This window comes from Emys orbicularis, chromosome 6 (genome assembly GCF_028017835.1).
Source record: "Emys orbicularis isolate rEmyOrb1 chromosome 6, rEmyOrb1.hap1, whole genome shotgun sequence".
Taxonomy (NCBI): Eukaryota; Metazoa; Chordata; order Testudines; family Emydidae; genus Emys; species Emys orbicularis.
This window is the reverse complement of record NC_088688.1, coordinates 78,669,420-78,694,020: the sequence shown is the minus strand read 5'-3', so window position 1 is coordinate 78,694,020 and position 24,601 is coordinate 78,669,420. Positions and strand designations below refer to the sequence as shown.

The following is a 24,601-nucleotide window of genomic DNA, read 5'->3' as shown; positions in this document are numbered from 1 at the left end:
CACTTTTCCCCTCCTCACAGGAAAAGGTGGACCTGGACTTCAGGGTATAAACCTAGACATACCAGGGGGAGGAAGATAAGAAGAGTTAAATAAAATAATAATTTAAAAAGAAAAGCCCAACGGAGATAAACGAATGTCCCCTCATCTCCAAAGGAAAGTTCATCGGATTTTTATTCTAGAGATCTCATCTTCAGGATGTCAGTGAACACTTCCACTGCATGCAAAGGTGTGGATCCAAACGCGGTTGATACTTATGACAGTGGCGATGATTGGGAAATCGGGGTTGGAAATTTAATAATCGATTTGGACGCCGATTTGGAGAAGGACAGACAGAAATTTGAGATGAATAATTCCACCAATACCACCACCAGCAGCAGCAGCACCAGCTCCAAGGATTGTGGGGGTCTGGCTTCCAGTGGGGCTAATGCTACCTCAGCCTTAGCTGATGGCCTAAAATTTGCTTCTGTTCAGCCCCCTGCCCCCCAGGGGAATTCCTCTCACAAAGAGACTAGCAAATCAAAAGTGAAAAGGAGTAAAACTTCTAAGGATGCTAATAAATCTCTGCCTTCTGCTGCCTTGTATGGGATTCCTGAGATCAGCAGTGCTGGCAAGAGGCAGGAAGTCCAAGGGCGCCCTGGAGAGGCAACTGGCATGAATTCAGCACTGGGTCAAAGTGTGAGCAGCAACCCAAACGGCAATAATAACAACACCAGCAACAACAACCCTATTGCCTCTTGCGGGAAAAACAAAGAGGAGAAACCAGGTAAAACCCAGGGCAGCAGAGGCTCCAAGCGGGATAAGGATGCGGGGAAATCCAGGAAGGACAAGCAGCATGACCTGCAGCAGGGCCACCCCAACGGTGGGGGTGGCAGCAGCCAAGCTCCCTCTGGGCACCTGTATGGCTTCGGGGCCAAGGGAGGCGGTGGTGGGAGCAACAGCCCCTTCCACTGCGCCTCCTCCACGGTGGGGGAGGTGAGCAAAAGCACCCCGGATTCAGGGTTAATGGGGAACTCTATTTTGGTAAAGAAGGAAGAGGAGGAGGAGGAGAACCACAGGCGAATCAAGAAATTGAAAACAGAAAAGGTAGGACAAGCTCTTCTTCCCCCAGCTATCTCCCCCCTGTGTTTATTACAAACTTCCCGCAGCTGTGTTCCTAGCTCGTGTTATGCGTTTGTGATATACATATAAACTGTGTGTACAAACCCCACTCCCGGACAGAAATTGCTACGTTGGAGCCTTATTTTCGTCTTGTCTTTAATTTCTCTTCCCCCCCCCCCCCCACTATCTCCCAAATGTGGCCAAACGTGTGTTTCGTGTTGTCGTGTCTCCTCCTTTGTTTATTTTAAAGGAGAATTCCAAGTGACCCACCCTGATGGGGCTGTTATTAGTGTAACATTCCGAAGTGATGTTTGCAACCCCCGAGGACACGTGTTTGCAGACCGGAGGCTTGTTTGTGTGGCTCAGACCTAGCTGCCTGGGTTTTGTTTACTATCCTTTTTATTGTGCACTCTAGTATAAAAGCGGATGTTCCTTCTGCCAAGGTGGAAGGAAATTCACATCCTTTCTCTCCACCCTTCTCTTTAGATTGAGACAGGGAGGAGAGATGTATCCGCAGATACTTTGGCTCTTCCATCCACTCTAGTCTGGGGTCTTTTTGGTATTGGGGGGCTCTTGTGTTTACAGCAGCCAAGAGGCCTCGGAAGCTGGCGTGGGGAATGTGGAGCACTGAGCCAGAAGACACTCAGTGCCTGTAATAATCGGCCTGGAGGAAGGGAGTTGGGGGAGGGGAGTTCACCTTGTACTGTGATATATGTACAAAATATCTTTCTCTCATATGTGGGGGAACAGTTTTCTCCTGTCAGGGCAGTCTTTCTTATCTGAGCCCTATAGGTTCTTGGCTGTGAACTTCTTGTTTGCTGAGTGGTTGAAATGTGTGAAAGAAATCAAGTGGTGTGTGTGTGTTTTCCTCCCCTTCCTTTCTGTTAATGCATAAAGGATGCTCTCTCTAAGAATAAATGGCCTTGTATTGTTAGGGGAGGGTGGGGAGAGAGCTGGTTTTCTTGGCTATTGTTATTGCTCATTCAGGCAGGTTCTAGTGTCTGCAGCAATTGTTCTATCCAGAGGGCAGAAGGTTTCTTCTCTAGGATCTAGGGGGCTATTGTTGGCCCATAATTAAGAGTCAAATGAATTCTACAGGTTGGGTTAAACAAAGACACCTTCTCAAAGACACCTCCCCCCTCCAAAAAAAACCTTAAGGGTGTTAGCTTGTGGTATGATTTTCTGGAATTGGTCTTAAATTACCTGCCTTTACAACTTCCCTGGCTGACTTCTAAGCGATGGGAAAACTTTCTGGCTAGTATTAAGTATACAGAATTGTTTACCAGAGTCCAGATGGATTGAAGTCCTTGGGAAAATTTATGCTATTTACAATGCATTATAAGCCTCTTTTTCTGTGTCATTGCTGATGTTTAAGATTGTGTAATGCTTCAACAAACTCTTGGGCTATTGATAGGATTAGATTTTGGGGGTTGTGACATTAAATATGTTAAGAAAATGTAAAGATAGATAATTCAAATTGACCTCTAGATATATTATCCTAAAAGTGAAAAAATACCTACAAATGTGAAATTCAAATTTGCTCCTCATACAAGACTCTTGAATCTGTTTGTTTTACTTTTCTAAATACAGATGAGAGAAAGTAGGTTGCTTTAATTAATTCACAGGTGTAAATTTGCACTCTGATTCACTCTGTTCACTCTGAAAGGTGTGCTAAAATCCCATGGTCTTTTTACTAATTTAGTACATACAGTAGGCATTTACTTTTGTTACCAGTAGTCTTCAAATTGCAGTTCTCTAATCTGCTTTAACTATCTAGATAAATTGCCCTAATCCAGTCTTCACAATGGTTGTGGTTAAAGAGTCAGAGCCATTTGATTGGATTCAGTGGCTGCCTGGAATGTGGGAGGTACTGCCCTTTTGCAACCCCCTTAGCCTTTTAATCTTTCAGCCAAATGTTCACATTCAACAATTTTGTTTAGCTGGCAATCTGAACATTTCAGTATCTCAAAGGCTTGCTGTCATGGCAACAGAGATTAGAGAGTAGTGTGGTTTCTCAGTTTTTGTGTTCTTTTCACTCTAGTCTCACAGGAAATTGTATGAAGATTACTTGCATGTATATGAATTCATTCTTCAGTCAGTGTAATGTAAATGGGATAATAGGTAAATTAAGAACAAACATGTTAGGAGTAGTTTTGAGCCAAAGGTACACCTTATTTTCCAGCTCTTGGCTTTATAGAATTCTCGGAGCTTGCAATTCCACTAACACCCACTGCTGTTGGCACACAGTGACTTTAATATAGGCTTCACACGTTAGAGTCCTGCAGTGCTGGCCATTGTCTATCACGCTGGTGTGCTGGCTTACTGTTTTAAACAACATCCCTTAGTGTTTCACTCCAGAGAGCAATTTCTTTAAAGAACGTCTCCTACTTGGCATCTGAAAATAGAACTCACTGCAGACATTGGTTGCAATTTTAGATCCAGCCTGTAATGCTATCAATGAACCTTCAGTTTTAAAAAAGACTTGCAAATCATTCAAGAGAATTTTTTTAAGGATTTAAGATTGAATCTTTTTTTCTGCTTTGGCTATACACACGTGTATCTATAGATGTGACATGCCCAAAAAGCACCATTGTGACCGTAGATAACTTATAATTTTCAAGCCTGGCTGTTAAAATCAATTTCCAGGTGTTTTAATGTTTATGAATGAGTTGTCTCGTAAATTTGAATAATGTCTTGTCAGATACAAATTAGTTAATGCCCACAAAGAAACTCAGGTTTTAAATTTGTATAGTGTTGGAGGATATTTTATTGTGTTTGTTTACTCTTTGTTAAAAGCTTGGAGCAGATTCCCAAGAGTTGCAGTCACTGTTTAATTTTCACAGTATGCTCAAATGTCTATTTTTGGTCTGTTTATTCTGTTCCCTTACTGCAGAAAGTCATGTAAAACATGATAAATTGGATTTCATGAAGTCTAATTAAATCAATGACTGTGTTCTGCTGGCTCTTTTATGCAGAAACCACAAGTATGTTGTAAAAGTCGCCACTCCCCTAATATGTGGATAAAGTCAAAGTATGCTATAATTCTAAGATGTTTGAGCTATATTCATGAAGCCCATTTTGTGGTTAAGCCACCAGTGACATGTCTGAATAGGTAGATTTGACAGGTAGGCTAACCACTCCTAAGATTTTTGGTGTTAAAACCTGCCCCTTTCTCCACCCTTTAATTTTTTTTAAGCACAATTATTCCGTAAATGTTGGTCAACATGTACTCTTCACCCATATTACACTTTTGTAATTTTAATTGCTCTTACACTGAGAAATGTTCAGATTATCAGTAGTATTATGTCCTAGATTTTGTTTATTGTGTGTGTGGGCTCACAACAGACCCTAAAACATGGGAATACTAAGCATGGATTATGAAAACCTTCTGTTTGTTTAGGGAGGGGGGAAGAAATACAGAAAGTCTACAGCAACGTTTTAGCTGTCTTCCATCTTTAAAATTAATAAATCTGGTAATATTCCAGAATGGAATTTACTTCTCCTGTATTGGTTTATTGGCTTTCATTAAAATGGTATTTCACATCTGAACGTTGTCTTCAGTGAATTAACCCACATGTGACTGGTATCATTTATTTTATTCTTCTCGTATAGCTGTTGGTTTTACACTTAATCAGGGAATTCTATGCACATTTTATAAGTGCTTGTAAATTGCTGAAGAACATGTTCTGATTAATGAGTTTATAGAGATATGCTTTCCATATATTTTGCGCCTTACAAACACTACTTCTTGGATGTAGTCTATTCACTGTGAAATAAAAGGGCAGAAAGGTCACTTGCTGTAATTAAAGAACAAAGTCCATTGTTGTTTGATAGCAAACTGTTTTGAAAGCTACATAAGGGATTTAGCTGTTAAAATCATTGATGACTATGGGTGTCTAACAATAAGCACAGCTCAAGGTTCTAATGTGCTGTAGTGCTGTCTAGTAGTGTGACAGTGCTTTCTAAGCTGGGTGAAGAGGTGTTGCCCTTTGGCTGAGGAAAGCTTTCTGTGTGAACTTGCTGACCTTTGAGAATATGTATGACCCGCTTTGCTATTGAATTCCTGTGCAAGGCTAAAGTAGCATTAGAACAATTGAAGGTGGTTTAGAATGTTTATATCACAAAATATTGAAGGTGATGAGGTTATTCTGAACTACAGGCAAATTATATTTCACTTAGGACATCAGTAATTTTACAATTTTAATAACTTCATAAATACCCATTAAAAAGGAAAGGATTGATTGTCCAGATGTCATGAGGTTAAGCATGTTCTCCACGTTAAATGGTTTCGCTGCAAGATTGTTTTAATTAGAGTTATATAAAGACTTTGTTTTTCCAAAGTAGCATTTTATAGTCCAATAAATGAAATGTATGTTAAAAGTGCTAAGCAAAATTCTCCCGTAACCACAGAGGTGTTCAATAACCAGAGTCAAGTAACATGGAAAGTACCATCTGTTCCTAGTTTTCAACATAAAGACAAGAATTGAATAGCTGAGATTTACTCATATTTTGACTCTTGCTTTTTAAAAATTATTTTAAAAAGTTCACCTGGAACTTTATAGAAACTTTCTGAATTGCAATAATACAAGCAAGACTGCGAAAACACATGTTCGTATGTATATTTTAACCAGTTCCACCTTTATTTAAAGACATTTCCAGAAGTTCAGTCACTGAAGAATTTAGTATACTGAATCAGCTCCCGCAGGCAAACACAATGATGGCCATTTTTTCAAAGATCTTATTGTTTAGCTAGAACCTGAATTATTCTATCAATTTTCTCCAATGAGGGGAAAATCCTTCCGAACGGTAAATTTAGTAAGCTCCTATCAGTTACCTAATTGTATGTGATAAAACCATTAACTAAAAATTTCCATGCAGAGACTTTGCTGTTCAAATAAGTGTCCTAAAATTGTTGATAGCTGGATTTTTTTTTTTTTTAAAGATACCTTTAAGTTCTGAACTGTTAGGCAATAAGATTCTTGGCCGCAGACTATGAGCCCCAGATAAAACATCATCCGGCTTTTGTTTGAGGTCTTTTATTGAAGCTAATGACTGGTCTTGTGCCGCCCTGAGATAAATGACATTATCTCTGAGTGGGCTGACAGGAAACAGACATGTTAATGGTGAAGCTGCGGGGAGGATCTGCTATAGCTCTGACAAAAGAGTAAAGCATGGACCCCTGGTTGTGATCATTAACACGTAATGCATTCCTGCTTTTCCTATGAGGGCCATGATAATTGGAAAGTATTTTATCAACAAGCACTTAAATCATAAATCTGAAACTCCTAGTTTCTTTGCATGCTAAAACTAGTGTGTTTTTTTGTTAAGAAATGTGTGATCTAGTTTTTAAAAGATGCCAGCTCTAGGCTGTATAATATTGACATCTATATGAGAATCTGTGGCCTGCTTTCCATTAATTGAACATGTCTTTTGGATGTTAAGCATTATGTTCTGCATTTGGACTGTGTTATCCTTGTGATTTGTATTTGTAAAAGTAGATATGAGGCCAAATGCTGCTTCTTTTATTCAGGCAAAAAGTTACATTGACTTCAGTGGGAGCAGGATTTATTCTGTGTTTTGTAAAACATATATATTTATTAGGTTGGTATAAACTGCATTTCTCTATGAAAAAGGAAAAGACTTGAAAGGTGTTTATGGGGTGATGGAACTTAATAGTACCTGTTAGAAAGCTGCGAGCTTGATGTCACTCAAGAATGGATAGGTCTGCTCCTTATCTCTAGGAGCAGGCCTCTTGCTCACCACTTCCATTGAGAAGGTAAGTGTGTTCTGTGAAGCAAAGGCAAATCTATTCTATTTGAAAGTTTACAGTGCCTGGCTGGTTCTAATGCATCTCCTGTGCACTTCCAACTTGCTTCAGTTTCTGAGACCAAAAAGAGAGCATGCTGCAGGTTGGCAGGTCACAGAACGTATACTATACTTATTTAAATTGTTACACAGAAATCTCAGTCATTTGGAGATCGAGTTGAGAGATGAAGTATGCACTGTGCTCCAGGAGCACTCCGCAAAATACTATGAGAAGTAGAGGTGGGAAATCAGAAGACACAAGCCGTCATTTTTCTGGTGCCCATGCTTGAGCAAGGATGGAAGTGATCCAAATATAGTGCTCTATCATAGGGTTACCATCCGTCTGTATTTCCCCGGACATGTCCGGCTTTTGCGTCTCTAAATAGCCGTCCGGGAGGAATTGCTAACAAGGTTAAAATGTCCGGGGTTTTTTTCTCCCTCGCCTCCCTCCCTCCCTTCCATGCAGAGTGCGGCTGTTGATTGGGTGGCTGGGCCGATTGACCCACTCCCATTGGCCTCCAGCAGCCAGAGCCCTCCCCTGCTCCCCCCCTCCCTCTGTCTGCAGCCCTGTGTAACACACAAACCGACCCACTGGGCAGCGTGTTTTGCAAACACGTGGAGCCAGAATGGTAAGGGGAGTCCGGGGGGGGGGCAGTCAGGGAGCGGGGAAGTGTTGGATGGGTCCCCGGCCTCCACCTGCCACACCCCCTCCGCGCGTCTGTTCCCCCCCCCCCCCCCCGTGGGCGCCCCCTCCCTGGCTCTCCCTTGTCTGTTTGTACTGCCAGAGCCAGCAGCAACTGCTGTCTGCTGCCCCCCGGTCCTAGTGCCCCCATCCACTAATGGGAAGACAGGCTGCCCTTACCCTGCCCTTCCACCCTAGCCCTGAGCCTCTCCAATGCCCCAAACCCCTCAGCCCCAGCCCTCATCCCCCCACACTCTAATCCTCTGCTCCATCCCTGAGCCCCCTCCTGCATCATGAACCCCTCATCCTCAGACCCACAGCCCTCACCCCTGCATCCCCTCCTATCCCCAAACTCCCTCCCAAACCCCCTCCCCCTTCCCACACACCCTCTCCTGCCCTCAAACTCCCTCCCAAAGCCTGCACCCCTCCCTTTGCAACGCCTCCCACCCCCAAACTCCAGCCCGGAGCCTGCACCCCTCACCCCCTCCTGCACACCCACCCCCTGCCCCAGCCCGGAGCCTGCATCCAGCACCCAAACTCTATCCCAGAACCTGCACCCTACACCCCTCCTGCACGCTAATCCCCAGCCCAGGACCTGCACCCCAGACCTCCTCCCCCTACCCAACCCCCCTCCCAGAGCCTTAGGCAGGTGGGGGGGGGGGTTCTGGGCACCACCAAAATTTCTACAACCCTGCCACCCATGCGAGTGGATAAGGGTCGGGCAGTCAGGGGACAGGTAGGGTCCTAGGGGGGACAGTTAGGGTGGGGGGTTCTCAGCAAGGGGCAGTCAGGGGGACAAGAAGCAGGGGGGGTTGGGGTTCTGAGGGGGGCAGTCAGGGGATGGGAAATGGGAGGGAGTGGATGGGGCGGGGGTGGGGCGGGGCGGGGGTGGGGCTAGGGCGGGGCTCCCCCCCCGTGTCCTCTTTTTTGATTGTGGAAATATGGTAACCCTATCTATCATGTAATCTTTATTTCCCTTGAAGCCACTGAGGCTATGAATATAAGTAGGGACTACATGTGTGAGTAAAAGTTGCAGGAATTGACCCAGGAAGGGTTACATCAGAAGGTTAGAGTGAATACTATAAAGAAATATGGAGATAAGAGGCTGCACATATGAAATTAGGCAGAGTGCAGCTAAAAATATGCGTATTGTGTAAGTAATGCCTAGATACACTGTGCATGTACGTTCTTTATAACTCAAGCCCTAACTGTATATAATTTTTCATCTTGCATACTGTGTTTGGCGTGGTGTTACTGGTGCATGTGGCATCTAAGCATGCACTATACCAGGCCTGCACAACTCGTAAAGCGGCGAGGGCCATATTACTCCAAAGAAAATAGCCGAGTGCCGAAACCCCCCGGCTGTACTGAAACGCCCCCCCCCCGCGCCACCCAGCCCCGCCGAACCCCATCTCCCCCCCCCCCCCCAGCGCCGCCCAGCCCCCGTGTAAGCAAGCAGGACTCACCCCGGCGGCGCCTCCTGCTGGTCTTCTCGGGAATTAGCTCATCCAGCCGTTGGAGGGTCCGGGGGCATTAGCTGCCTTCCCCGCGGAGCCTCTGGCCCCCCGGCCCGCTGGAGCGCAGCCGAGCGGGAGAGGTGCGGGGCTCCCTGGCAGCGGCGGGGAAGTTTATCGGTTTGGGGGACCCTGACCGGCTCCTCGCCCCTGTACGCCGGCCGCCCCGCCTGGGACAAGTCTCGCCCCGGCAGCCCCTCTCCGCCGCGTGTCTCTGATGGGTGGCCCACACCCCCGGGCCGCGCCGCCCACCCGGGCCCTGCCCGCTCCGCGCTGCCCCCGGACGCACCGTGCTGCCCCGTGGGCTGCAGGGCTGGAGCAGCCGCCGCGCTGCACTGCAGCGCTCCCGGCCCCGGCCGGCCATGGCCCGTGTGCCCAGGCTGCTGCACAGGGGCATCTCCTCCCCAGGCCCGGCTCGGGATCCAATGGGGCAGTGAGGGGGCGGGGCTGGGGGCAGGGATTTGGGGAGGGATCCAATGGGGGAAGGAGGAGGCGGAGTGGGGCGGGGGGGGGGTGAGAGCCCCTCCGGGCTCCGCCTGTGCGCCGGAGCAGAGGGCAAAATTGTTTGTTTGTCCAGTGTCCCGACCGAACATCGTTCAGCATGCGGGACAAACAAGCAAATATCAGGACAGTCCCGATAAAATCGGGACGTCTGGTCATCCTAGCGCCGCGTCCAGGAGCAGCCCTGGACAGCGCTGCAGCGGCGCTGCTCCAGAGAGGCCTGAGCTCCTCCCGCTCAGAGCCGTGTGGTAAGAGGGCGGGGCTGCGAGCTGCAGCCGAGCAGCGGGAGCTCACGTCCCGCTGGAGCCAGGCCGCTGCAGCGCTGTCCAGGGCCGCTCCTGGACGCAGCGCGCTGAGGCTCTGGGAGACGGGGGAGGCGGGGGTTAGCAGCATGGTAAGGCTCTCTGAGCTGGGCATCCCCCCCCAGCCCTGACCCCCAGCTCCGAGCACAGCCCCTGTGAGCTGAGCAGCCCCCGACCCCATCCCCCAGCAGCCCTGACCCCCAGCTCCGAGCACAGCCCCTCTGAGCCGGACACCCCCTGACCCCAGCCCCCCCCGGCCCTGACCCCTAGCTCTGAGCCCAGCCCCTCTGAGCTAAGCACCCCCCGACCCCATCCCCCAGCAGCCCTGACCCCCAGCTCCGAGCACAGCCCCTCTGAGCCAGACACCCCCCCCGACCCCATCCCCCCGCAGCCCTGACCCCTAGCTCTGAGCCCAGCCCCTCTGAGCTGGACATCCCCCTGACCCGGACATCCCCCTGACCCCAGCCCCCGTGAGCTGCGGCTAGAGCCCAGGCCGGATGCCTCCCCCCTCGCTCGGACTTACCAGGTCTGCCTCGTGCCCAGCCAGCGCTTCCCGCCTCAGCAGCCCCGGAAGTGACGCTGGACGCCAGGCAGGAGGCGCGGGAGATGGCGACGCGTGTGCGGGGGAGGGCCGACCTCACAGCCCGCGGTGGGGGGCAGTTTCCGAGTTCACCCCCTGCCCGGGGGGCCCGACCTCACAGCCCCGCGCGCCGCGCTCTGACTGTCCTGACAGTGAGAAGCGCGGCTGCCGGGTTCGCCCCCTGCCGGCGGAGGGGGGGGGGCGACCTCAGCCCTGCGCGCCGCGCTCTGACTGCCCTGACAGTCAGAAGCGCGGGGCAGGGGGCAAACCCGGCAGCCGCGCTTCTGACTGTCAGGGCAGTCAGAGCGCGGCGCGCGGGGCTGAGGTGTCCCCCGTCCCCCCCATCCCCCCCCGCCGGCAGAGGGCGAACCCGGCAGCCGCGCTTCTGACTGTCAGGGCAGTCAGAGCGCGGCGCGCGGGGCTGTGAGGTCGGGCCCCCCGGGCAGGGGGTGAACCCGGAAACCGCCCCCCACCGCTTGCCCGCGGGCCGCACAGTGGGCCCACGCAGGCCGCATGCGGCCCGCGGGCCGCGTGTTGTGCAGGCCTGCACTATACTGATGCTTATCTGACCTTACTCAAGATTCCTACCAGACTCTGACCCAACCCATCAAGGCTCACACTTGGACAAATGATTGGTTTGAGCAAAACAACATGCAGGAGTTAGACAAAGTGGGGGAGGTAATATCTTTTATTGGACCAAGCTCTGTTGGTGAGGGAGACAAGCTTTCGAGTTTAAACAGAGCTCTTCTTCAGGTCCTGGGACTGACACAACAACTCTGTATACATGCAGGAGTTTCCACCATCCCACGGGCAGGCTAGATTTCTTTCACAGCTATTTAGGCAGCTGCATACTGGCCCTCTAAATAAAGTTATTGAATAATCTCTATTGCTCTGTTTTACTCCCTTGCATAGCTCAAGCAGTAGGCAATAATGCATCTTCCTTACTTGTTCCATGGTACTCAATTGGTCTCCATGAGTATAATCAAGTTTTTGTAGTACTTCAGATTATCTCTTGCCCTCTAGCTGGGATAATTCCTGTTGGACAAAGTCTGTAGAGAGATTTATCAAATGGGAGTGTCAGGATATTCTGTACTTAATCCATTAAGCACAATACAAGCTTTACACAATACTTATATAATGTCATAACATACAGTTATGCTAGCCAGAATTCTCAACACATCACTACATTTCTGTGAAGGGTTGGTGAGATTGTCCAGGTTCTTATTTATGCCTTTTCCCATTGAATTAGAAACATCAGGCCAGATCCTTAGATAGTGTAGCTCTATTGATTCCCTTACACCAGTTGAGGATTTGGCCTATTTATGGTCAAAATCTCAGGTCAGCATTGTTATATTTACTTGTTAAGGTTTTTAAATAATAAGCATAATTTAGCAATTGTATTTATACACAGATAGGAAAAACAGAATATTTCTGTATAGCTGAGGATTGCAAACTCGTGTTTTGTTTCCTCTTCATTACTTTTAGAGGATTATCTGAATACGCAGTATAAATGGCTGTTTAGAATTTAGAAATGACTACTTTTGGTTTTTATTACAGAAGCCATAGTTCCTTTTTTCAGGGCTTGTCAAACTTCTAAGCCATTTTCACTACATTGAAAAATACATTTAGAACAAAATAGTTGATAAATGTGTCCTATTGGTAGTTTCAGAACATGCCAGTGTAAATCTTCATCTGAAGCATTCAAATTTTAAATCAGATGTATTCTTCAATCTTACCTATGAAAAATCAGCAGTTGAGTGCAAGCAATGAATTGCTATTTGAACTATAAAGACTAGCCTAGAACTGCTCTGTGCTATAGCTGAGGTTGCACTAATCACTCTGTTGCAGTTTCTCTTTAATTCAGACTAAATGGTCTTGGCAATTGGTACAAAGCATTTACACTTGAAAGAAAGGTTGTAAAACTATTCAGAGTGGCGTGACTGACAATTGAGTTGTTTGTATTTTTTTTTTATTTTTTTTTTGGGGAGATTGGCACTTTTCTCCTGTGGCTGTTGAATTTTGATTAAAATACCTTTGGGAATAGATCAGTTAACTTATGGACGCATGTGGTGAATTGTGATGTCTGTCTTGCTTGGATTTACACTTCAGGCTGTACAGTCTTGGTGTCTGTGTCCCTTATAAGTGCTAAAATCCTGGGTCAACACTGTGATTAAAAATACATTATGCTTTAGTGTGAGAGAAGTTTAATAATATTAGTATTCTTATTTAATCTAGGTAGGCAAATACTACTAAACCTGAAAAGAAAGATGTCACCTTTTCCAGCACTTTGCATACATGTCTTCAGAGACCCTACAAACCAAAGCTAGTGTCCATTTAAATTTGAGGTTATTTTTCCTAGTAAATTTTAAAAACAAAAAAAGCAATGCTTTAAGTGAATTTTGAATCCTTTACAAGAAATCCTTTCTGACTCATGGCTACAGACAGTTGTGTGGAAAAAATAATTATTGCAAACAATGAAATTGTTCTTGATTAAATTTTTCATTTAACTTTTTTCTAATTTTTATGTCATCTCAGTCTGAATATTATTCACAGGAACTATCCCTGCTTGACAACTGCGCTTTCTGCCTCCTGGGAACCTTCACAGTCAACTAGTAACATAAGAAATATGTGCCCACAGGGACATTTTAAGTATATTCCAATCACACCATGTGAATGCAGCTTTTACAGTTAAAAGAACAGATGAAAATATACAGTATTGATTATATTTTGTATTTTGATTAGTAATTTTAAAAAGCTGATGTTCAGGTTGTGGTATTGTCTCATTATGTTAACCAGGAAGTAGATGGCATTGTGCCACAGAAGTATAATTTTACTTAAAGGAACTTTAAAGATTTTGATGTGTTTTCTTTTCCTCTTATTTCCCTGATGGCTTCTTTTTATTGAAGGGTAACTTGAGGAGAGCTGGTAGCAATTTTATTGCCTTCCCATGACAGTTTGAAATAATAGCTTGGGCTTTGGTTGCCAGTCAACTTTCTACTAGTTAGCTTGATTCTGGTTTTTATCATGTGGCAATGGAATATAAAACGTATATGTTTGTAGTTGGTTCTAAGAAACTGGCTCTTTTTTATGCTTCAATTAGCAACAGAAGACTAAGCTCCAATTGGTCACACTTTTGTAAACTCCTAGAAGTCACCTTCTTTCATCCTTTTGATTAAAGAAAGCTCCCAAGTTTAGGATCAGTTTCCCAGGAAAGCTTGACGCACATCTGGCCTCTTTAGCTGTTCACACTATACAGTTTAATTTTGCACACTGTTAGTCTTTCACATTAGCCATTGACTTAATTCAGAGGTTTTGTTTAAGTTCTTTCCTATCCAAAAGCACAATCCACTCAAAAACTACCTTCAGTGATATTTCAGCTATGCTATAATTACCTATGCTAGAAAATGTTCTGAGTCTGTCAGAGCAGTACTACGATAGGTGTTTGCTAAATAAACTTAGATTTTATAGTTTTTTGCTGTTTCTTCCACCTCAACCATTTGGAAGAGTCAAAAGCAACTTGTAACCTCCTTTCACGCAGTGTAGAGGGCCAGACCAAATTATTTTTGGATTTCCTGTCAACTCCTTGGCTGATTTTTATGGATGGCTCATGTTAAAAGCAACAATAATGTTTGAATTGGAAGGGTTTGGTCTTTGGGTTTTTATTCTTCATGGAGAACTGTTTATTTGTGTGTGGTTTGCCACAGTACATGGATAATACTATCAAATCTGGGCTTTATTATAAGCTTATAACTGTAGAGCATCAGCAGTAGTTGTGTGTTTCTGGGTTTCATGTCTTTGTCTGTTTTTCTTTTTGGAGGAGGGAAACGAAATTAGATCTATATCTTAGCAACAAAGAGTGAAAATTAGATACACAAATCAGAAATTGACCCCTTTTCTCAACGGGAGTCAGTGGTGATGTTGGAAGTTTTACATAAGATTGGCCAAATATCTAAGAAGTTGTTAGTTTATTTTTTTCCCTGAAGATATATGAAAGATACACCTGGAGTATATTTGAGTATTAATTTACTAATTCTCCCTTGATCAAATGTTATGTGATGTACACATGAAGATTAAATTGTGCTGAGATCTGGACTTTGAGAAAAATTATTTCATTTCGGTCATAATTTGAACATAACATATATGTTATTGCTTCACATCATCAATTACTATAGAAAAAGAAATTCAGATTCCCTACTCTTTTAGCTGGCATGAAGGTATAATTTGATATAACTAGGATAATATTGCTTGTTGCTGTTAAAAAATAAAACAAAATATAAAAACATGCTATTGTTTAAAAAAATATATAGCAACTAAGCTTTTCAGAATCCAGCTACTTTTGGCCAGTTGTGTACACTTACATTCTTTGTCCAAATCCTTCATCAGCCTTTCCCATGATGCTTCAGCAGATGCCAGACACTGAAGTAGAAGGCATGCAGCTGTTTCCATTACACCATTGCTATACTATCCACCATAATTGGTGTATTTCTTTTTTTTTCTTCCCCTCTATTCCCCTCACTTTTAAATACATTTTTTCCCACTGACATTTGGGAACTCTGATTTATCTGTCCCCAGGTTATCTTGTCATTGCTAGTATTTTTTTGAAAAAAATCTGCTCTTATTTTTTTCCATGAAGAGCCTGATTCTGCAACTCTTGATCATGTTGAGTCTGCAATCCTTACTCACGTTGAGTAGCAGTTTCCCGCATTAGTTGTCCCTGGGATTACTTGCATTAGTAAATACTACTCAACATGCATATAAATTGCAGAATAGGACCTTAAGTTAATAATTTGATTTATGTCTCTGACAACTGTTGTGTGATTTTTACATTGTCTGAATATATACTTTGCACTCTTACACTTTCCTTTTCTACCCACTCCACTGAAAATAATAGTTTCATAGCTCTATGCTGTTATTGCTGAGATATGACTGAGAGAACTGCATGCAGTACAGTGAAGCACATTCATTTTCATCTAGTACCCGTTTATTGCCTTGAGCACTGTAAATCTGTCAGCTCTTCAGGATGCTTTCACCTCTTTCTTCATTTGCTCCAGCTTCTAGTTTGACAATGTTCCCCTGAGGCAGAATTCTAATCTGCTTCCAATTAGTTGCAAAATGTGACTGAAATTTCCACATTATGACTGCTGTTTTACTTGCACGCACACATCTAGAAACAAATTAATGCTCTTGAATATTTATTTTTTGAGCCCTTGGATTTACTTTCGGAGGAAAAGTTGCCAACTGTTTTCAAGTGACTTTCAAGGTTTACGTTTTTCCTCAAACTCTAATATTTTGCATAGATTTAAAGATGCCCTCTGAATTTTTTAAAAAACCTACCCATAAACCTTCCCAGCTTTCTGAGATTATTGAAAATGTAGTACATATGGAGAAGATAAAAAAATAAATTGCTCTAGTTTTATCTCCTCATTTATAATTATCTTGCCAATTCAAAATATAAGAATTCCGATCCTGTGGGGGATCAACACCACAGAAATCTTTTTTCTGCTGATTTAAGATATTGTGCAGGAAAAAGAAAATGCTTATTTTCTACTCTTCTTCCATCTGTCAACTAAGAGTAATTATTTGATTGGTGGAGGAAGAGTTTTAGATTCATCTTATTTCCTGGTGTTGGCAAGATTAGAATAGATATGGCTAATTAAAATGTGAGTGTGTTCCTTTTAAATGTATATTGTAATGGATAGGACGTGATCCTGCAAACTTTTCTGACAGCAGTACTTATACTCATGTGAGTAGTTCAGTTAGGCCTACTACCATTATAATAGGACCACTTGGATGAGTAGGAAATAATGCCATAAAGACTTACAGAACTAGACCTTAATTTGTGTGGCATTTGGGATTGGGGGAAACACAGGAACCTAAAACTCTAGAGGACCTGAACGTGCAGACCTTGTTTAGGCAAAACTCCCATTGACGTTCCCACCATATTGCATTTCCACCTCACTGTATTATATCTCTAGTAGCATATCTGGAGAAATGCTGTGTATTTAACTCAAGTATACCGGTAGCTAAATTTATAGGTGCAAATCTTTAGTAGAGCTTAGCACTCTACAGCTTGGCAGATTGATGTCAGCAGCTGTAATAGACTTTAAATAGGCTTGCAGAATTTCATTGAAAGTAAATTGCCGAAGTTGATATTGCTAAGTACCTGTCATTTCTAAATGAGATTTGCACCTGTAAATTTAGCTATTGGTACACTATCAACAATTCTATTATTTATGGACAGGAAAATGTAAAAAATAATTACATTTCATTAGCTACCTTATGCTTCTGTAGTAGCATATAACCGTCACACTCTCTTTTCTGTCCGTTCATATAAACATGAATGTAGATACACACATATATGCAATATCTTTGGGCTCATGCAAAATCTTTGGAGAACTGATTTTCATTCACCAGGAAATGGTTAAAATAGAGGCAAAGGAAGATGACCTTGATATTAGTCAGTTTCTCTTGGATCATAAAGCTCTGATATGAGACTCCTGATATAAAGATTGGAAACCTAACATAATTTTTTTTTATTTTGTTTACTCCAGTAACCTCCAATGATGCACATCACCTTTTTATGAGGCAACAATATTTACACACATTGTGAAATGCTCAGCAACATTTTTTTTAAAATGAAACATCCAAAGTCTCTGAGCTTCAATACTAATTCCAGGATGAATTGCATTTACTATGATTTGTCAGTTGTTAAGAAGAAAGTGCACAGACAATTAAAATTCAAGTGGAATGCATGTATTTACAATATACAATAACTGACTTAAAGAAATCCAAAGTGAATAATCAGGGCCAGCACATTTCAAAATATTATTAATTTTGCAGGCAAAAGCCACGGTGCTTCTGAGGAGCATTAAATGCTTTTGTTGATGGCTTATAGTTTTATAAACTCTAAATGAGCTTATTGCCTTTTAACCATCATGAGCACTAAATAACAGAAGAACCTATGAACCTCCGCATTGGACAGCAGCCAAGCAGCCACAGAAAGGAAAAAGAAATGAATGGTTTAATTGTAGAGCAAATCATTTGTTTACAGATTAAGACCTATTTGGTAGCCAAATCCTATGGACAAGGAGGTGAAAGAATGAGACACTGAGGTACAGGAAATGAATGTCTGGCTTTATATTTTGTGACCATGATCTGCTATTTTTACCCCCTCTTAAACTAGAAAAGGCAAGGAAAAAATGAATTGTTTAATGGTGAGGACTGCTGAGCAAAGTGCACATATTTAAAAACAACAAAAGGGTGGGGGAAGGGAAGTGTCGGTATGCCTTTGCAGTCTGACAGGAACCTGACAACTCGAGCTACTTCCAGCTAAGGGGCACCAGTTGTTGGCAAGAAGAGCTTGCCTCTTTTGTTTCCCTGAATTTAAAAAGGCGGGGGGGGGGGGGGGAGAGAGAGAGAGAGAAATGCCTTTGCTAATCTGAACAAACATAATACATTCTCTTTAACCTGTCTGCCTGAAATGCAATTTGGCCTGCTCACAGAAGCTTAAAAAAAAAAAAAAAGATTTGTGTAAATGGGTCTTTGTTTCAATATCGTAATTCATTAGTGGCCAGTGCTAGTGGTCAGAAAGGCCTGTGGTTATTGCTTTATTGCTATACATTTTAAAAAAAAAAGACCAGTTGACTGGTGGCTTGTGAATTTCAGGATATCATTTTCATGACTCATTGGTTTAAAGATCAAAAGCAAGAAAGCATTATAACAAAAGTGGTATTAACCTCTATATTAAAGATTGCTTAATGTTTCCATTCTAAACACCTGTTTTTTCAGTTACAAAACTTTCACCTTTTGAGCTGAAATTTTCCTGGTGGTTTAAAGATGATTTTCTCCATCCTCAGCACCACCACCATGGATACTTTCAGCAAAAAAATGAGTTAGCTACTTTTGAGTATGAGGAGAGTGGATTAGAAAAAAAGATCCCTTCCACTTTTTTAAGCATCCTTTTTTAAAACAGCCCTAGTGATAAATCAGCTCAGTAGGCTAGCCCTTATTGAAAAATATCACTGAGTGTTTCAATGAAAATTGTTCTGATTTGACTGACTTATGAGCCTTTTGAAAAACACACTTTGGGCATGTGTAGAGTAGGTGGTATGAATTTTTTTAGCAACATTCAGAATGAAGGGAAGCAGTGTTGCACATGTGAGCATGGCTAATTTAGCTGCATAATGAAACTTTTACTAAAGGTGTGTAGTTAATACCTCTTTCATTAAGAGTTTTATAAAGCGATGTCTCCACCATTTAAGAAGGATTTTTTTTTTTTTAAACCTTGGAGTAATTAGCATGTGTGAGCTATGCTGAGGTAAAAACACAGTGAAGATAAGGTGGTTTTAGTTTTACCAAGCAGTAAACTAGGCAAGGTCAGCGCTATACACCTTGCCTACCCTCACAGTAAAACTCAAGTGCTTTTTCTTCATTGTGTTTTTACCGCAAGAGAGCTGACATTCTGCAGCCTGCTGAGACCCAGGGAAGCTTAAAACACCTGAGGACAAAGGGGTTGATTCCTTCACAGTAGTCTGGTGACCTGCTGGCAGGGATGTAGTTAAGCTGAAGTAAATAATACCTCTTCTTTAACAGTGAAGATGTTGCCTGAGGTAGGCATTGAATTAGGGAGGCAGTAAACTAATTTGCCTTCATGTGTACCCACAGTGCACAATTCCTTGGCTACAATTTGGAGGATGAAACAATTGACTTTTCAGATAATTTAAGCCCCAGTCCAGCAATCAGATCTGCATGGTCATGATCCTTGCAGCCAGACAGCTTCACTGGGGCTCTCTGTTCAGGCCTGTTTACAGGATTAGGGCCTTAGTTGATCCAAATATTTCAGCAAATTTTGACTGGTACTCTCAGTTGTTGTTCTTAATCTGTAGCATGTTGTGTAAATACATTTTACTGTGTACTTTTAGGGTGGGATTTTCAAAGCTACCTCTAAGGGAATTGAATTGGGCATTCAGATCTCTCATACAGCTTTGAAAATTTCAACCTTAATAAAACTGTGCTGAAGCCTTAGCTGGTGTCACTGTTCCATAAAAATCAGTTTTATGGATTCTGTTTGTCCACCAAACTCTGTGTGGTATTCAGTACTAGAAGATGTTACACATAAGGGCTTGTTTACATGCAGAGTCGCACTGGTTTAACTTAAGGGGTGATTTTAAACCAGTTGACTTTAACTGGTGCAAAAGGTTGTATGGGAACTCTTATTTCTGTTTAAACCTGATTCCGATTTATCTTAAGTTAATTTTAAATACAACCTTTTAAACTGAAATAGTGTCCATGCGGGGGTTTGCATGAGTTTAGTTAAACTGTGTTAATTAAACCAGTGCAAGTTTGTGTGCCGACAAGGTCTAACATATAGAAAAAATGTATCATAGTCTGTTGCATTTGAGATATAATTGAAATATTTATTGTAATATATACTTGCCAGGAGAAAAAGTTGCATGTGACCTTAATTGTGGCATTTCCTGACTTTTGAGAGCTTAGTTATGCAACCTTAACTTTCACTTAACATAATCTTCTTAATGGAATACTGTCTATTGTTATAATTTTAAATATTTTCCCTCTCAATTCTGTTACAAATAAACACATAAGGGAAATAGTCAGTGATGTGTGTTATTAAAGAAATATTTGTACTTAACAAAATTTTAGTCTACTACAGGATTAAGGTGTGAGCAAGAGGCTTCCTATTAAGATGGTGTTTTCAATATTAGCTTCTATCTATCTATCTATCTATCTATCTATCTATCTATCTATCTATCTATCTATCTATCTATCTAGGTGGAAGCTAATATTGAAAACACCATCTTAATAGTATATTATAATATACTATTTCATATATATAAAATTAAGAGCCGACATACCCCAAAAGACATAAAGTTATACTCCAAATCACAGGCCATTTTTCAAATTGCATTTAGGGATTGATCTTGGAAGCATTCGCAACACAACCACTGACTCACTAGGAGCAGAATTGAGCCCTAAATGTAATCTGAGAAATGATCTGTTATGTGTGGCATAATTATATGCATATTTGTATATGGGTATAAATCCTAGGTTTTTTTCCTTGGCAATGGAAGGGATATTTTCTTCTGGAACATTAAAACTACAGTCTGTTATCTGATATGTACTCGCTACAAGGAGCGTTGACATCATATGTTAAATGATTGAAAGCAGTGTTCTAAGTGACCCTTAAGGAACCTTACCTTACTTTATGTTCTGGTATTGTGATCTTGTTCACATTGTACTTTTAAACGTGTATGATATTTCTGGCAAGTTACCATGATAGCCTGTGACTGGATGGGGATTTTTTCAGTTTGTTTTTGCAAGCATGTCCTTTAATTTCTAACAAATAAAGTATGTACAAATGTATGTTTGTTTTATTAATAATACCATGTGTCTAAGAGACTAACTTTTATGTATCATCAATCTTGTATATTTCTGTCTGGGAGAGACAAAGAGGAAAAATAAGAAATATTCCCTTGGATATAGGGCCTAGTGAAGTCAAAGGAAGTTTTGCTCTTGATTTCAATGGCAGCAGGTTTTAGCCCTTTTAAGTTACTTGACCTACGGATTTTTGGAAATTCATTATGTACTCAGCTTTGGTTTACTGTGGGAGCCAAAGGGCTGGCAAAATAGCTGAGAAAAACAGAGGAAGTTGCTGACATAGAACCAATTCATTAAGATAAAAATGGATGATGATGATAATTATGGCAGCTTTAAAGTGTTTTTTTGTTGTCTTGAAACTGTCATTAACAAATTTTAGTCCTTCCAAGAAAACCCTTGTGAATATAGCATTACCTCCAGAAGTTGAAAGGAGTGATTTAAACCACCAAAATAACCCACACGGTAAATATCACATAGGCGATGAAGCTTTGGTGATTTTCAATTGCTGAGTTTAAGGTACGACTATAGCAAAACATGTGTGAGAGAGAGAACTGTGTGTGTGTGTGTGTGTGTGTGTGAGGGCAGGTCTTCACTACAGCGGGGGGTCGATTTAAGATACGCAAATTCAGCTATGCGAATAGCGTAGCTGAATTCGATGTATCACAGCCGACTTAACCCGCTGTAAGGACGGTGGCAAAATCGACCTCCGCGGCTTCCCGTCGACGGCGCTTACTCCTACCTCTGCTGGTGGAGTAAGAGCGTCGATTCGGGGATCGATTGTCGCGTCCCGAAGAGACGCGATAATTCGATCCCCGAGAGGTCGATTTCTACCCGCCGATTCAGGCGGGTAGTGTAGACCTAGCCTCAGAGTGCATGAGAGCTCTGTGTGTGTGAGTGAAAAAGAGAAAGTTGCCCACACACAAGTAATGACGCTGGGGTTACTCATATGAGGAGAGACAACTTCTGTGAATAAGGTTGCAACGCTAAATTTATTCATTCTCATATTTTCCATTTTTGACCTTGAGAAAGTCCACTGAAGCGTAAAACTGAGTGCCAACAGTTTCTTGTACAGAAATCCTTTTTTGCATAAATAGGCTGTTTTATTTTAGTTATGGCTAAATGCGTAATGATGTTTCTCTGAGAAGTCAAGTTATGAACAGGAGAGGAGATCTTTGTTGTTTTGAGATTAATTGAAACTCTCTCTTCTAAATTACAGTTTTACAAATGTGTAATTTAAATATATCTCTTGCTCACATTAACTATGGGGTTGGATCAATCCGAGCTTGGGTGGCTAGCCTGAGCCTCCACCAATTCAGCAATGACCATGCTAATATCGTTAGTATGCTAGCTCAAGCACCGCAAGTGTGAGTCTGTCTCCTCAGGCTGGGAGGCTCACATCCAGGTTCAGTGTAAGTGTACCCTAATTGAGTTAGCAACAAGGAGAGGAAGGTTGGTTTGTCCAATAGTTAGGGTGCTAGTCGAGATCTCAGGATGTCCCTTTTAATTCCCTGCTCTGCCACAAACTTCCTGTGTGATCTCAGGCAAGTCTGAGTGTGACTCTTTTTCCTATCTTTAAAATGGAAATAATAGTACTTCCCTACTTCACAGGTGTGTTGTGAGGATAGATCTATTAAAGGTTGTGAGCCACTTACATAGGATGATAATGGGGACCATATAAGTACCAACAGTGTATAGCAATCCATTATGTGACTGATTAACCTGGCAACCCTACGCTGGTGACACTTTGCAGCACAGGCTGTGTTCTTCAGAGAATCAAGGAGAGTACATTCCCTACATCATCCATCTATAGCAGACTTTCATCAGATGAGGATTTGGGTGGGACACAACTGTCAAAATAGTTATGGTGGGGCGTGTGGAAGGAAAAGGGAGATAATGTGAGATATTCTCTTTTCTCTTTCCATACTGCTTTCTCTGTCCCTTCCACAATGGGCCGTATGGAGAAAGGGGTACTGTCAGGGGGAGGAATGAGCCACTTTAAGCAGCTTGTTTCCTTCCTTCACAAACTAAAATCTGTATGAGATATGAGTAAATACTGCTTAGAGCAGCATTAACTCCTCATCTGAGCTTCTTCAGAGCTGCCATAGGCTAGGTCTTCACTATGTGCCTTGTCTCCACTAGGATTTTACAGCACTGTAGCTAACACACTTTAGATATTCCAAAGTAGGAACACATCCTTTGGGAACGAAGACCATTTAAGCCATAGAATGCAGACGGTGGCTAATTGCTGGGGGCAGGACAGGGGACACTGTACAATGGTCCTTCTTGTGACTGTCTAATTCTGTGGCTTTTTCTGACCCTACCCCAACATGCTGTTGCCACTCCTGCAGACTAAGGATGCAGCATCACAGCTGCCCTTTCAAGCCCAGGGACACTTTGAATTAATTTGTTTCCCTCAGTGTGTTTTCACACTGGAGAGGAACATATGGTATGAACTAATTACAGAAGAGTTCGTTTCTCTTCAGTACTTCAACACTTTCATATAGATGATTGTGCCTCTAGTAACCTGGACTCCAAGCTGCTTTCATCTCACTGGGGTTTACAAGAAGCATTAGCTATGCATATCACCAATGACTCTCTTTAGAACTATGAGCCAAAAGCAAAACACATTCTTTCCCTGGTTATAGTTAACCTCCAGCTGAACTCTGACAGTTTAAACTGGCACCAGCCCATCTCTCTTTTCTAGAACGTCCTCTTCCAAATGTATACAAAAAGGTATCCTGAAAGTTACCACAGTGACGACTGATGTCATTTTTAGGACTGTGGAAACCACAGCTAGTTTAAGTGACCTGGACTGACATGTGATCTTTCCTGTAGTCATTCACCTGGAGAGTAAATGTTGAAAGAACTGTCAGGCTGTTTTATTGTCTTAACCCAGTTCAAGAACTAAAGAAATGTAATAATAAGCCATAAAAATCTGTTGTGCGGTGAGCTATAGTTGCCTCCATTTTACTTGGGCTTGAATGTGTGTACATAATTGAGATTATTTGCTGTGGTGGGTGTGGCTGTAAATCTCAGCACTGAATATAGCAGTTACTTTTTCAGCTTGCCCACAAAGTCTGTGACTGATTTAGTGAATGTTAAGATTTTTGCCCATATGTTTGGCTTTGATTGTGGAACTGTTTCAAAGTACAATGAAATAATGTTCCGTTTCCAAAATTTTAACCTCTGAAAAAGTCACTGTATATCAGTTAATAAATGGCATCATTTTAGATAGATAAGCATGTGATTAAATAATCAAAATCATGACATTAATTAAAATGTGTATTATATATTTTAATATAACTATCTGACCTCATACGATTAATACACTACTCTGTGTTTGTGCTATACTTAACTAGAAATTAAAACCTAATAAAGGAGTATATTAGCAAAGCTTCATTTGTTCCTGCTATCTGTTGTTTGTAATAACATTTACATATTTCCTCCCCAATCATTTCTATTAAAATAGACTTGGTATTGACTGGGAACTTTAGTTCACAGTTTAGCAGTTCTTTACTGCCCATATTGTTCTTTAAAGCACAAGGATAGCCTAAAATGGCTGCAGATTATGATGTATGGCTGCTCTTGTGAAACTGCAGCTGTGAATCTAAAAGAGGATGTAACCATGCAGAATCGCTCTTTTAGATGGTCATTAACACTGCATAAGTACAAGCCTCTTTTTCAGATAGCATTTACTCTTCACGGTTCTTCCGCTGGTATTTGA

The 24,601-nt window shown here is 42.3% G+C and overlaps 1 protein-coding gene across 1 annotated transcript in view; it reads left to right on the top strand.

Annotated features, from left to right (window-relative positions):
• Positions 1-195: 195 nt before the first annotated feature.
• ZNF608 (zinc finger protein 608) overlaps positions 196-24,601 on the top strand; it is a 115,590-nt gene continuing 91,184 nt past the window's right edge. The window contains exon 1 of the mRNA XM_065406742.1: positions 196-1,083. Coding sequence (XP_065262814.1) covers positions 196-1,083 — 888 coding nt within the window. The remainder of the gene's footprint in view (positions 1,084-24,601) is intronic.